The sequence below is a fragment of the Galleria mellonella genome, unplaced genomic scaffold, assembly GCF_026898425.1.
Source record: "Galleria mellonella isolate WM207_F2 unplaced genomic scaffold, CSIRO_AGI_GalMel_v1 utg312, whole genome shotgun sequence".
In the NCBI taxonomy this organism is placed as follows: Eukaryota; Metazoa; Arthropoda; class Insecta; order Lepidoptera; family Pyralidae; genus Galleria; species Galleria mellonella.
In genome coordinates this window covers 10,267,104-10,283,003 of record NW_026442074.1, presented here as the reverse complement: position 1 = coordinate 10,283,003, position 15,900 = coordinate 10,267,104, and the positions used below count along the sequence as shown (strand labels likewise).

General features: G+C 31.1%; 1 protein-coding gene across 1 annotated transcript in view; it reads right to left on the bottom strand.

The window, feature by feature from the left end:
• Nucleotides 1–3,095: 3,095 nt before the first annotated feature.
• The window catches only part of LOC113514917 (fatty acid synthase-like), a 32,308-nt gene continuing 19,503 nt past the window's right edge, over nucleotides 3,096–15,900 (bottom strand). The window contains exons 23-41 of the mRNA XM_052895988.1: nucleotides 15,380–15,670; nucleotides 14,357–14,803; nucleotides 14,080–14,250; nucleotides 13,572–13,702; nucleotides 13,038–13,188; nucleotides 12,637–12,808; nucleotides 12,304–12,416; nucleotides 11,759–11,914; nucleotides 10,404–10,532; nucleotides 8,113–8,192; nucleotides 7,801–7,956; nucleotides 6,812–7,063; nucleotides 6,441–6,594; nucleotides 6,116–6,320; nucleotides 5,865–6,015; nucleotides 5,457–5,628; nucleotides 4,717–4,893; nucleotides 4,290–4,392; nucleotides 3,096–4,215 (exon numbers count right to left, since the gene is read on the bottom strand). Coding sequence (XP_052751948.1) covers nucleotides 3,698–4,215; nucleotides 4,290–4,392; nucleotides 4,717–4,893; nucleotides 5,457–5,628; nucleotides 5,865–6,015; nucleotides 6,116–6,320; nucleotides 6,441–6,594; nucleotides 6,812–7,063; nucleotides 7,801–7,956; nucleotides 8,113–8,192; nucleotides 10,404–10,532; nucleotides 11,759–11,914; nucleotides 12,304–12,416; nucleotides 12,637–12,808; nucleotides 13,038–13,188; nucleotides 13,572–13,702; nucleotides 14,080–14,250; nucleotides 14,357–14,803; nucleotides 15,380–15,670 — 3,729 coding nt within the window. The 3' untranslated portion in view covers nucleotides 3,096–3,697. The remainder of the gene's footprint in view (nucleotides 4,216–4,289; nucleotides 4,393–4,716; nucleotides 4,894–5,456; nucleotides 5,629–5,864; nucleotides 6,016–6,115; nucleotides 6,321–6,440; nucleotides 6,595–6,811; nucleotides 7,064–7,800; nucleotides 7,957–8,112; nucleotides 8,193–10,403; nucleotides 10,533–11,758; nucleotides 11,915–12,303; nucleotides 12,417–12,636; nucleotides 12,809–13,037; nucleotides 13,189–13,571; nucleotides 13,703–14,079; nucleotides 14,251–14,356; nucleotides 14,804–15,379; nucleotides 15,671–15,900) is intronic.

Sequence of the window (15,900 nt, the reverse complement as noted above, 5' to 3'; positions counted from 1 at the left end):
GTCGAGCTTTCTCAACCAAATAAGGTACACATAAAGTAAACCGGTAGTTATTATATTAAATTATGAAATATGCCCCAATATTAGACTCCAAATGAACAAAGAGCATAGAGTAAGAGAAATAATACTCTTGTTTACCACTCGTGTTTCTGCCATGAATCAGCTGTGCATATATATGGCTGTATTTTGGAATGGAATACGGCAGTGTAATTAATTATAGAGTACGTTATAGTCCTCAAGAACGGCAACGCATGTGGTGTTTCATGAACGTCAAAATGTATTCTGTGATATCAATAATACTCATGTCTGTAGCCGACGCTTAGTACTTTTCATCAGATGGGCCATCAGATGCATCCGCGTACAATATTGTAGAATAGTCTATCTAAGAGCGCTCGTTTGTGCTCTAAGAAATTGAGTGTAGAACATTGCTCGAATGAGTTAGCTCGAGGAAGTGATTGCCATGTCAACACACATAATAAAATGCTTAATAATCAGACAGATCTATTTAAATATGTATTTTTATTCGTACACCCTGTACATTTTATGTATGTAAAAAAATTGGTGATAGAATCTAATTTTCCAAAGTATTATTGTTGTGAATTAGCAAACAAAGAAATAAACACTAAATACAATTACTAAGAGAATGAATTAACCTCTACACGGTAACCTTAAACTTGTATACATTACATGTTTCCGTTTCCATCCAAATTTTTTATTAGATTCTTCAAACACTTTCCAAGGATTGATGTTTGGCATATCTGAAAGGTTTTTTTTTTTGTGAATATAGATACAATGGTACATCTGCCTAGGCTAAAGCTTAGATTATATAGATAGAGTGTCTCCATACAAACGCTTCGAGAAAAGCGGGTCAACTTTTTCATACAATATTGCGTGATAAATAGTTACGAGTGATTCCTTTATAACTTCAATATTTGTTTTGTCTAACAATTTTTGCGTCTTTTTATTGTATGAAAAGTTATTTTATTTATTAAATAATTAAATATAAATACGTCAAGATACATTATGTACAAAAGTATAGAGAAGACTGATAAAAAAACGAGTCAGGTAATTTGACAATTAAATGACAAAAAGTTGACCCGTTTTTGAGACTCCATGCTCTATCTATATAATCTAAATCCTAAAGATATACAATGGTACTGCCATTATACATGTCCTTTATTGCATATATTGTGTTATGTTTTTGTATGTTGTATAGGATACAACGGTTGTTCAAAATTTAAATGAAACCTGCACGTTGCACATTGTTTTACAAGAGGACATGACAACTAGAAGAACAAGAGTATTTCGTAGCAAATTTAAAAAGAAGGCAAGGTCGTAGCTAGTCCCATGTTTAAGGTAGGGCATAAGAACTTTTTGGTAAGGCAGAAACCATAATTAAGTGACTTCGAAAATGCGAATCTGTCTAATTTTCTTGGAGCCTTTCATTTTAAGGTAGGGCATTACCCCTTAATACTCCCTGCCCCCTCCTAGTTACGACTGTGGGAGGAAGTTCGAATACGCTTATATTTTTGTATGGCAGGCATACGTTTAGATCATAGTGCGTCTATGTAATCTTAGGATACACGATATCAGGATATTTTTTTACAAACGATTGGTCCTATATTAATTCTATCACTACTAATAAATCATTGATTTTCCTGAGCTCTCTTGCTCGAGTTTTGTAAAACTTTCGTAAATTTAAAATTATTATAAATTATTGAGAGTATGTAAAGGCTATCAAATATATTTTTTATACTTGTGTATTGTCGCTGTTGTTGTGTTCACGAAGCCATTAAATTTCATTAGATCATTTAAAATTCACGTAGTCTTAAAGTTCGACGACACGCGTATTTACGTAGTTACTTGTAAATTGGACACTGTGTAGAGCAAATCAGCAACAGTGGTCGGTGCGTATTCAAAATGAATGAACAAACGATCCGAAATAATAAGAAGCGATTTATTTATTACACGTTCATTATCAATACAAATAAAGTCATTACAATAATTTTATTTTTATAATTATAATTCAAGGTGAGCGTTTTTTTTACCGAACTTTACCGTACTTTTAGTTACCGAAGTGTGATAATGTCGTAATTAGCTGACAAATTGTATAAATAATTCAAGAATTTAAAAATAATATAATTGTAATAATAATAAATTAATAATAATAAAATATTAATAACAAATCCTTAAAGCAAATTTCTTCCAATTAACTTAACACAGTGGCAGTTTATTTATTTTTTCATATTATTATTTTTATGCAACTTAGAATAACAAACAAGCTGACGACCCACCTGATGGAAAGAGGTAACCGTCGCCTATAGGCATTATATATGTGTAAGTATATTTTTTAATTATATTGTTTATACTGCGTTTAAATTTATCTTTAACCTGTTTTCCTCCCTTTTTTAGTCTTATTATTTTTTCTGTCGCGTCTTGACCAGACAGTATTTTAATTATTCCTCTCCATACTAAGGTTATAGGCCACCCATTATTGTACTTTTATCATGCTTTATTTATTTTGTTTGTGTACATATTATTAATCTTTATAATCTATATCATTCTTTAAAATGTTTCTAAATAATATTCTTTAAATAATAAAGAGTTTTCATTCATTCAATTTTTAATGTTTTCTTTGACTGATTCTTTGAAAAGTATTCTAATATCGAGAGAGACTTTGTATAAAAGTCGATTATACTCGATGTGTGGATGGTCGATTATACACCTTAGAATGGCAAACAAGCTGACGCCCTGATGTAAAGTGGTAACCGTCGTCTATAGACATGAGCAGTACCATGGACATAACAGAGTATACTATTTCGCCCATGATACGCCCCATGCATTGCCATTCCTGAGGACTCAGGTGTTATTCCTCTATACCATGTAAATTTACTGCCATATCCCACCCTTGAAACCAAAACACAGCCATGTAACCACAACTGCTTCACGATAGAAACACGAATGGGACAGAGGTACCCAAGTAAACAAGTTTTGTTTTATACAAAACTTGTTTACTCCCTCTCGTAAATGTACAATTAATTTTTCTATGTTAGCTAAATAAAAGGTTACACAGTGCATATAAAATATTTATTTAAAAACTCACAGTAAATTATATATAGGTATTTGATATTATAAGTATAATATAATTTTTTTATACCACAAAGGTGGCAAACAGTGTACGACCCGCCTGATGGTATACGGTCACTATAGCATATTGATGCTGCTATATCTTAAAACACTCTTTTTGAACGACCCCATACTACAGTCTCTAGTAAAAACCTCAACAGAGAACTCAATCCACAACCAAAGCGTACGGAGGAAACTCCTCTGAAATTGTTCAATGCGCGATCATTCCGGTTCTAGCGTGTAACAATGAACTCCCTATTTTCTCCTACACTACGCCTTGCAGACTCTTTATAATATATTCTAAAATATGACAATTTACAACGAATACAAATTATAAACAGGCAATAAATATTATAACCTACAGCCAATAAATTCCAATTTAATTTAATGTCATTAAAAAATTCATGATCATCATATAAAGTTCCATAATTACATACTACAAAAATGCAAATTATACAAAATAAATAAATTTAACCTTTAAAACTTCGTGACAGACATAACAGGTATGTATCTTCAAACCATTTTCAAGAGCATAAATATGATTTGAGTTAACACTTTTCTATTTTACACATCGTTAAGAATTATAAATAACATTATTAATAATATCAGCTACGTTTTTATTTTCAATGATACTGACATGGTTACCATCTAAAAAGTGTACGGTGACAGGGCTCTCGCTAAACTTGTCGAGGCCATAATTGTCTTCGCAAACTACAAATGGAGGTGTTTCTCTTGGCCTCAAAAGTACAATCTGTGATTTTAGCTTCTTAACATTCGTAGTATCATAATTGATTACAACTTTCATACGGTCGAAACACACCTTAGCTATTGATGCAATAAATTCATTAGAGTAATTAGTCTGCACAGGCAACACGCTGATACTATACTTGATTCTTTCATCATAGTCCTCTATTTTGTTAAGCTTCTCCATCAGGGTATCAGTAATTTCATTATTTGGTGATACGATATCGATTGTCTTACAAATAAGGCTGTTCTGCAGTTGGAAGTCATTCTTATAATTTATTACAGCAGCAGCAAGAGACAGAAGGAAATCAGGAGCACCGTCTAAGCAGAATACTGTTCCAGTGACACCTAAATGCAGATATAAAATGTTATTTGTAGCGTATTACCTATATAATTGTAAACACGTAAAGTAACAATTTTACCTCGTCTTTCCAGTTTTGCAGCTAAATCTAACGTAAGCATGGCTCCAAAACTGTATCCAAGAAGCCAAAATTTAGTACCAGGTACCAGTCTAGATATCGCCAACTGCAACACGTGATTAATATTAATTGACAGTAATTATAATTTATCATGAATATACCTTATATATGAAACATTAGTAAATTGTTTATTGTAAATAAATAATGATAACTGTCATGAGTATAAATCCAAGATATAACAAAAAAAACTTTTGATTTAAAATGACTTTTTGTAGCAAATATAAACTGTCTAGATTTTTTTATAAAAATATAACTACATATAATACTTTAAGAGTCATATTTTGTATCTTAGCAACTCTTTCAGTAGAAAACAGTTGAAAAGTAGTAGCAAAGAAAATTAAATCAATTACAGATTTATTGATTGAGTTACCTGATACAGTCTGTCCACCATCTGTTCACAATTCTCATTCCTATGCTCAGTTCCGAGCTGCAACACGCACACTTTGATCTTGAGGCTACGGGACAGCGGCTCCAGGGCTGCAGCGCAACCTTCTAATCCTGGCAGCATGAACATTACATTCTCTGTCGCATGTGTTGCTTCTTTTTCCTAAACAATAATACAATTGAAAGTCAGCAATTTAAATTTTATATTAAATTTTCATTGGTCTATATTAATACTTGTCACGTCAATTCACGTTATTATTAATTAATAAATGAAAAACTCATAAATATTCACATATTTCTTCCTTTACAATAATTTATCAGTAAATACGTTATACGCCTACATGCCGCATTATAGAATAATTATCAGAAGTTCAACTGAATTGACCGTGACAGTGTTAAATCAACGACTGTTAAAATTTTTGTTACATTTAGATAGAAATAACTTCAAAACAATGATTAGGATAATAAAGAACAATTGCCTCTTAAACAAACATATACACAATAGAGGCCACATACATATATACCAAGACTGTTTTGATGCCATTATTGCTCACGTCGGAAAGCTTCGGTCTTTCCGTGAAATCTGTTATACAACAGTCCGATTCATACATGAAATAAAAGGCTAAATTCGAAAATGAGAATCCAATTTACATTACAAGATTCAAGTTGTTTTTAGGCGTGTGCTTTTTATCAAGAAAGTCTTGTAAATAATCTAATATAACTCACCCCTGTTTCATTACTAATCAAAGTTGGCATGTGGATAAGTGGTTCATTTGCAAATTTCTCTTCACCAAAATTCCTAAAAAATATTCTCATACCAACAGCAGCGTCGTTTTGTACTCGTGTGGCTACTGATGTAGACGGCGCGTTATCGCTTTGTGCTGATAGTTCCAATAATCTAAAAGATGACCATAATTATTAATTCACAGTACTAATATTTTATGTTGGGGTTATAGTAGTTACTTAAACAATATGACTTAATTGTCATTATTTTCTTACAGCAAGATGCCTGCTACTACACCCTGGTGATAAGAAATCAAAAATATACTCTATTATCACGATATAAAGAACTACTTTTATGAAGCGTTAATTTATATGTGTTCACTGTGCTATTTTATATTTTAAATATATTACCTAGCAAAAGTTAGCGTCCTGATATCCTGAGCAGTGAGGAAAATTTCAAACTCTCTCTCAAGAGTCTGTTTTATCTCCACAGCCATCATGCTATCCATGCCTAATTCAGCTAGAGGGATTTGTCGTGACACTGTTTTCAGATCCTTAATTCCTGTAAAGAAAATATCTAGTAAATAAAGTAAGAAGAATTTACAAATTAATATTTACGTATTACCCATATAATATTTACGTATAATTATAATATTTTATACCCATAATCTGAGCTACAGCCTCCACAATGTTTCCGCAGTTGGAACTGCCAGCTTTTTTCTCAGCTACAACCATAGATGAGACTATAGGTTCATCTTGCTTCAAGAACTTGTCCAAAGCCAACAAACACGATGATATGCGTTGCTGCAGAGTACCCCCAATCTCTAGTTGCACATCTTCATATTGCATATCAGCTACGAGACCAACCTAAAAAGATATATAGATATTTGTAAATAGACTTGTTCAATGTTAAGCCAATATTAACTTAGCATATAGAATGTTTGTTGTATTGATTTATGAATACGACTAGTTAAAATATGTACTTACATCACCAATAGCACCCCATTGTATGGCTAGTGCAGGCAATCCATCCTTTTTTCTTTGTTCACAGATTCTTTCCATCACGGAGTTGGAAAGACCGTAATTGGTCTGCCCGGCGTTACCGCGTCCACACGATACAGATGAGAATACTACGAAGTTTCTAAAGAGAAATTGTTAGTATACAAAATATATTTTTTTAATTGGTACTATTACCACTAATTATAGTCTATGTAATATGGAACCTGTTGTTTAAATTTTTCAAACTGTCTGTCTATAAAGGGCCTGCGGTAAAGATAGATAAATATGAAAAAAAAAATATCAAAATATCTAAAATCAAACTCTTTGTACAATCAGAATATAATGACTTTTTTACTTACTTCAGACTCGGACATAATTTCCTTGAGAGTTTATCTAAATGCATAGTAGCCAGAGCTTTTGGTCCAAATGATATTTTAAACGATTCGGACGTTTGGTTCTGAAATACAGCATCCTTAAGAATTACAGCAAGGTTAAAGATGGCTTCAACAGGACCCATTTCGTTGGCCATCTTGAGTAATTCTTCGCATCCGGCTTCAGTTGTAACGTCATGAGTAGAGATTCGAACATCAGCTCCATATGATGCCCAACTCCTGTTAATAATATTAACATGATTATCATGCATCATCATTATACAGAATATATAATATTATTTAACGAATTATAATCATATTGAAAAGTAATATATTGCTAATATACTTTATATTGTTTGACACTTGCTATATTTTGCGGCTTTACACGCATGAATCAATGTAAAACTATCCTATCTAATCCAGAAAAAAATCTAATCCAGAATTTGTACAAATAAACTGTTGAGAAATCATATTTACTCTCCTTTTCTTTGAATCAATATTAATTTTAATTGTTCCAAAGTTAAACATTAATATAATTATTAATGTAATTTAAAATTTACCACTATTTAGTATACCTTATATGAAGACATAATATGCTGAAAACACATTTGTATTTCGCGTTTGTATCAATTACAATAAATTATTAAGCAGTATTGATATATTTACCTCGATTTGACTCGATTACATTGTATATAAAGCTAATTAGGAATAATATGAAGAATTCAATGTGACAGTATTTGCATCTCAGTACTTTTTTTTTTATTGCTATATATTGAACCATATCTACTCTGTATGCAATAGTTATTAGTGGAAACTTTATTGATTACTAAACATTTTTTATGAAATATTTTCTATATTATCTGTTAATTGTACTTTTTGTTTCTCAAATTAAATAAAATTTGATTAACTAAAACTAATTTGAATTAAATATATACAACCATTCATAGATAATAATGTAAATGATTTTACAAGTTTACCTTAGTTTAGTGGATTGGTAACCATTGCTGACACCCCTGCGAGATGTTAGTAAAACCTTTCTGGCGCCTCTCAAGATGCACCAGTCCGCTAATTCTAAACCGAACCCTCCTAAACCACCCACAATGATGTATACACTTTCTTCATGGCACATATACCTGACGAAATATACATAATTGAAAGAATAATAATGCAAAATTGTAATAAAATTGTAGATAAAAAGAAAATCTTCGATCACTTAAATATTTAAAAGCTATAACTGCAAATACACTAGATTTTGCAATAACTTTATTATAGTTATCAAAAAGAAATACCTGGGAACAGCTTCAATAGGAATACACGTTGGTCTCACGGGCACGTCACTTTGCTCTTCGTCCCGGATTTTAATGAGCAACTGTTAATTGAAGGAAGAACTATTAGCAAATAATGTTTAGAGATATACATAGATACCATACTAAATGTCACTATATCAACCAATAAGCAATAAAATTATATTGTTGCTAGCTAAAGTTTTGGACTCTGCATACATGATGACGTGTTTCCCAATTTTCAAAGATCCTGTCTTAGCAGATAGTTACGTTATAAAATAAATATATGTTCCTAATTTCAGCTTTCTAAACTTAGTAGTTTTTACTATATGTTCATAGTCAGTGAAGAGAAAGGTTTTATAAATAATTATTTATGTATCCAAAGCACAAAATATATTGTATAAAATAGATATTATATAACAACATTACAAAAATTTTAAATTAAAATTACACTTCATTTAGAATCAAATACAATTCAAATTGGTTTTTTTTTTAATTATATTCAGTCTACTTTGTAATTTATATAAACAACACAAGTATGTAAATAGATTAATTATTTCACACATTATTTTTTTTTTGTTTTTTATACATAATATATTATTATACTTAATCAATTGTAATGCTTTTAATCGAATTTTAAACGAAATAACATTATAAATAGTTTTCAAGTAAATAGGTAAATTGTTAAATACTTTTATAGCCTAAAGTCGCGCACAATAATTAACAACCCTAAAATTTCGGTTGAATTTGATGTTACAAGTCTTTTTTTCTAGTATGCAATAGAAATAGTTCCACGTATCACTTGTTCTTCTAGTGTTACTGATATATACAAACAATTTTAAGAACTTATGGAATTTTCTACTCTTCTTTTAGTTCCGGTTTCCAGTTTAAAAAGGAATCTATGTACCCTTCTAAGAAATAAACAATTTCTAGTAAATTTATCGTTTCGTTCTTTAGTTGTACAGTTATAATAGCTTTTTATTTCGTGATCGACTTAAACAGAAGTGTATTTGTATTTTTTGTATTATTTTTTAAATTATTCGCGGCATTTTTTAATTTATCTATTTTTTTATTATTACATACAGTTTACAGGTATCAAACTCCAACACACTACAGGTAATTACAATTTTTGTACATGTCGAGTTATTTTCAATAATTACTAATAATAATTAACTGTAAAAGATTACGATATTTAATAATAATAATAAGATAAAGATATTTAATTTTCATAAAATGTATATTTTTTGTTGAAAAATTTCATTACCAAATTTCTGTTATTGCTGAAACATTAAAAACTTTAAAAGTTTTTAATGTTTCAGCAACAATTGTGGCATTCGTATTATCTGCAAATGCTATTAAATTAATATTAGAAATAGAATTTTAGATAAACTTAATGAAATCGTTAGTAAACACAAGAAATGATATAGGTCCTAATATCAAACCCTGTGGTACTCCGCGTTTAGTTTTTTTCAAATAAGATTTATATGTTTTTTCATTAGATTTTTATACGATAGAAATATTTCAACAAATTGTTATTTACTGTCAAAGCATGATTTTATTATTTTAATTCTATGTTACGTATTCCATAATGTTCCAACTTTCAAGATAATATGTGATGATTCACCATATCAAATGCAGAGTTTAAATCTAGAAATAGTCCAATTATTATAATTATGTTTTTGTTATTTAATTTTAGTATAACGTCATCGATTAGTTTACCTATTCGGATGTTACATGTCTCCTATATCCAAACTATCTTTCATGCAGAACTTTGTGCTGATCTCAATGTTTTTAAAGCCTTTTTTTAACTAGTTTTTCTAATATTTTTACTAATACAGTGGAAAGAGATATGGGCCTGTAATTTTTAGGGTCGGTTTTTAAACCTTTTTAAATATTGGTATTTTCAATTGCTCAGCAAAATTAAAATAATTAACACATTTCTTAAATATGTATATCAACAAATCTACCAAAATTTCAAAACTATTTTTTATTTATTTAATTATTTCTCTCACAAAATGACAACATAATAAAGTTTACAGCTATATAGGTTACTATGTTTATAATTTGAATTAATTAACGTTTCAATCTACCGTAACGGCTAAAGGAGGTTTTGATTAGATTTCACTTACTTCTTTTTTGCTTACTTTTTTATTTGATACTTCTTTTGGATTTCTTTATATAAATATAATTACAATATATTATATATTATTAATACTACATAAAGATCTGTTGTTTAATTAAAATTAATTGTGCATACAAAAGACAAGTACTGTTTAATCAAAAATTTCAATTCTCACCTTCCCGATATGTTTCCCAGCAGCCATATATCGGAATGCAGATTCAATTTCATTCTTTTCAAATATGCAGTACGTTAAAGGGCGAACAACTCCACACGCAATGCCGGTAAGCAAAAGCTCATGCACCCTCTGTTGAACGTAGGTATTATTATATTATAATCATTATATTGCTGGCACTTAATCGTTATTTATCTGTAATATATGTACATAATATGACTAGCTCTAATCCATGATGATGATGATGACTCTGCTAGCGTGAAATACAATAGAAGTCTTTAAGAAACCTTCATAATAAAGTATGACAACGTGACAATAATTTATCGTTTTTAATAAACAATTGAACATTATTTAACCTTTCCGATTGGTTATTTAAAAAGTGCTCCATTAGTGAACTAAACATTAAACAATCAATTATATTTTTACTAAGCTGTTACTTAAAATTCGGATTTTGATGATTCGAAAATATGAAGCAAAATATGTAGCTGGTGCAAAAATTTTCATGGTAGATTGAAATACAATATGTTTTATGATTAACTTTTTAGTACGCTAGCAAAGCTATTTTTAAATAAACAGTCGAAAACAATTAAAAACGTTAAAATATTTATGAAAATTTTCAGACAATTGCGACATTGTCACACTTCGGTTTGCAAAATTTGTTAACGCTCATAAATATCTCTATATTTCCTGCTAAGCATAATTTGGTTTCCTTCAAGAGAATCGTGACACGGTGCCGGCATAGTGTGGACCGCAGGTTAGATATAAAATTGCGTTAAGCCTGCGACAAACACAGATACATTTCATAATCACTTACCATCTAGTAAATCTGATTCAAATCCTTTCATCCTTTCAAGTGCAATTTAGTATTTATTAGGATGACAGAACAATGATATTTAGTTGTTAAGTTTCATTTCTTCAACCCATATCAATAGAGATTGACATAATATGCAATGTCTTCCGTTCATCTCTGTTTAAAGTCATCTCAGCGTTCAATGCCTTTTATATCATATTATAGCTTACGCTATCCATATCTTTTAAGTCTTAATTACATTAAGCATCTTATGTACTAAATTGGAGTATAAACTATCCATATACCCAATTTAATTTAAATCCATTTAGAAGTTTTTGCATGAAAGAGTAGCAAATCCATCCATCCTTATAAACTTTAAGACTTATATAACCGTTAAAGTGCTCATTTATAATAAAATTTAAACCACAGATGCATCACAGCCTAATATTATATACAAAATATGTATTAATAAACCTAATTCTCATAGACAAAGTTTAAAGATACAAATTTGATTAAAGTTGCAGATTTTCCACCATTTATTAAATTAAATAAATAGAAATGAACTAACCTTTATATTTTCAGGGGGTTGGTCAAAAATGTCATCCAACATAATGCCGTGGAATGAAGTTTCCTTGGGAGCGACGTCAAGTAGCGTGTTGTTGTTGATATCAAACTTCCCAATTTCGAGGAATCGGCCTCTGTAGGCAAGACACCTTACAGATGCCTGTCAGAAAATATTAGCCTTTAGTAGAGAAAGACTTTATAATACACTTGTTTGGATAATAGCTTTAACATTCGTATTTCTGTTACCAGTCTACAGTGCTTGCACGGCTGTGTTTTGGTTTAGAGAATGGTGTATGATAGTAAAATTACATGATACAAAAACATTAATCCTTAGTTCTCAGAAATGTTTGCGGTCATCGCTTAAAAGTCCTAAAATAACACAGATGGTAGCACATGGGGATTATCACAGGTGTTACAGTATATTTTGTAATATTTATAAAGCTGTTTAAATTTTTAGGTTCAATGGGTATTTGCTGCGAGAATAAAAGCTGCTTATTATTCTTTAAAAAAAAACTGAATGTTTGTAAATTGATTTTCAATTGGCCTTACATGAAGTTTGTCATCCGAGAGTGAGTTGAGCACTACGTCCACACCTTTGCCGTTTGTTTCTTTACAAATCATTTGCTCGAACGACGTGTCTCGGGAGTTTCCAATATGACTGTCTGTTGATAGTGTATTATTAGTTACGTTCATCGTAAGAAGTAGATCTGACGGAGTTATGAAGTAACAAATATAAAAAAAATACGGCCGAATTGGGAACGCCCTTCTTTTTAAAATCGGTTGAAAATGGCAATGTGTTAAAATGGCTAAGTCGAAAAATATGGTCCGGCTTTGTTATCAATTTCTGCATATGATTTTATACTCAAGTCCTTAGTAATATACCTTTGAGTTGAGGGAACAGTTTCTTGATGAGTGCTCTCTTCTCCGGTGTACCAACAGTGGTGAAGACCTCGCAGCCATAGTAAAGCGCCACGCTGATGGCAGCCTGCCCCACGCCGCCGCTACCCGCGTGGATCAGAATCGAGTCTCCGCGCTGGATCTGACCCACTATAACCTAAGAGAAATATAACAGTAAGAGCATTTTTTTATTTCATGATCTTAAAAAACATCAGTATAAAAAGTCGTATAATGACGTCACTATCAGGTGAGCCGTATGCTTGTTTGCCACCTCAGTGGTATAAAAAATTTTTAGAGATCACCCTAACTGTCATTTAAATATATTAACTGTTATTATATATATATGAACATTTATTTTTATTAGTTAAATAGCCTTTAGAACTTACTATGGAGCAGTAGACAGTGAGGTACGTAATAGGCACGGTGGCCGCTTCTTGAAAGCTCCACTCTTTAGGAATATTCCAAGAAAGGTTCTTGTCAGCTTTTACCATGTTGGCCAGACCGGAATTCTTCACAATGCACATAACCCGAGAACCACTATGGAATGACAATTAAGTTGTAATGCAGCTTCGAACTCTTTAAATATGGAGACGCTTATCAGTAGATAGAGATTGAATGACTCAGCTGGATCCTCTACCGAAAAGTAACAATGCGTGTTGCTCCATCTTGGAGCGTAAAATATCGAGCACTACATTTACATAACACTAGACTCCTCAAGACCAGTGTAAAATGAGGGGTGCCAAAGTATTATGAACTACGGGTTCTATTTATGTAACGATAAGTAATTTTGGGAAAAATACATATATAGAGAATTCTATTTTATAGTATATCACGCTTAAAGCGTGTTAGGGATCGAAAAGTATATTGATTGGGAAAATTAAAAGTACTTGGATATATAGAGAAGTATATAGTAATCTCACTTCGGTGTTAGTCCAACCAATTCTAATCCTTGCACGCACTCTTGTGCAAGTCTTCCGCGAGCGACAGCGTCCCGCGTCACGCGGCCAGATGCTGTCATCACGTCACGGAAGTTCACAGCCGCGCAGTACACCTTTAATGCCAACAAAAACATTTTAATGTACGAAATTAAAACTAGAAATAAAGGATCACGCCTTTATATTTCTATTAAGAACTAAGAAAATTTTTGAATATACATATACCACGACAATAGCAGAACGGTCCGGAACTCACGTGAACCGAATTTTACTAATAATACTTTCTAATAATTACTATACCTAAGTGTCAGTAATATTTAGACTAGCAATAAGGATAGCGTATATAGGTATCGTCACCCTCATCGTTTCAGCCATAACTGCTGAACATAAGCCTACCCCATAGACTGCAATAAAGAACGGCCCTGAGCCACCTGCAAATAGGTATAGCGACATTTTAAATAAATAACATTAGTATTAAACTATACCTACTTACTTGTACAAGTACATTATCTGGATTTTTGAAAGCCTTATCTTTTCTGATTGGACCTTCCATCCAAGTTAGTGTTGATAGATTTCCAACAGTCAAAGTATTAACAAATGCGTGGTCAGCATGAACTGTGTCTAATTTTCCGAGCAGCAAGTGACGATAAGTGCCCCATTGACCCTGTATTCATAATATTGTCTTTGATTACAAATTATTAGACTATAATAAATAGAATAATTCGAAATAATCCCAAAGAAAATACAAATAAACATGATTATTTACTTACTTCCTGATAAATATTTATTGCTAAATCTTTTTGTAATTGGTCTTTAAAAAACTTTAATTCTGGATTAAAATTAGGAGCAGTGGGATCAGAGACCAAAAAGGCTCTAACAATTTCACCGCCTGACTCTCTTCTTAGACAATTGACAAAACCAAGAAGTCCATTGATGAATTCTCCCTGACTGTACAATATTATTCTTTGCCCCATTCTTAGTTTCTCTTGCACTTTTTCCACCCAAGAGAAATTTTCATCTCTTGCTTCTATTTGAATACACTCATATTTCTGGACTTTCATTACACGTTTTCTCAAAAGCACTATGTATTCTGTTCCAACGTGTTGGACAGTTATTAACTCATACTCGTCAGATTGTTCGTTGGATTCTGGGCGATCTTTCTCACGGCTTATAATAAAGCACTTGTCGCGAAGAGTAGCTGCTGCTTCATTTAATATCTACGAAATTATATTTATATTAACAGAAATACTTTTATTATTATCTTAAAGGGATGGTACTTTCCTTTAAAGACCTTTCTCGTTTGACTTCTCTAATCTACCTCTCCCTAATCTAATTACCACATAGATGACCAGTATACTCCAGATAATCAATATACATACTCGTATAGTCTCTTGATTAACATATTCTAATAAATTATGTAAATATATATGTAAATGTACATTATTGTGCGTATTATATCTCTATAAGTATTTAAAAATCCTCAGTATAATCTTTGTTTGTAATTATTTGCATTTATAATAAATTTACTACTGTAATTTGCGAATGTGGAGCATGCAATACTCGTAAATAGTATTTATCTATCTATTTTTTTTATCGGAAAGTTGAACCGAAGCTTTAGTTTTTTTTTTCTCGAAAGATTATCTATTACTATGATTATTTATTTTAATAACGTAATTAGCGTAGCGATTCAAAATATTGCCTCATTTTTCAATGTAAAGTTACATAAAATAAGACATTGATAGATATATATAAATAATTAAGATAAATATTCCATAATTTATTACTATACATACCATGTTCCTCTTCAATAGATTAGCTCCTATGAACAACACTGCGTTAGACTCTCCACTGAGCTTCTTTTTTTCTACAGTTATAGTAGATGGCATTACAATCGGTTCGTCTGATATTAATAACAACTCCGATTGTACTAACGGCAAATCAGCAAGAATTTCACCAATCTGTTCTATTATTGGCTGCAGACCATTACTTTTATATTCTTCATCAACAAACTCAATGGTCTTAACTTTATAGGTTGGTATGTTCTCAAGGATCAGCTGAATGTTAGCACGGAGGCAATCTTCAGTCTAAGCAATATTAAAAATATTAATTTTAGATCTGCAGTTATAGTTGATAAATAAAATTACCTAGCAACTTTCCATAGCTAACTCATACAAACTTCTTCATAATAATTTTTATTTACACTTACACTTTCTATGTGTATTAAAGTTTGATAAATAAAATAAAATATTTAAATTATATGTATAATACATGTACAAGTAAATTCTTTGAAAATATTCATTTTTCTAGGCATGCC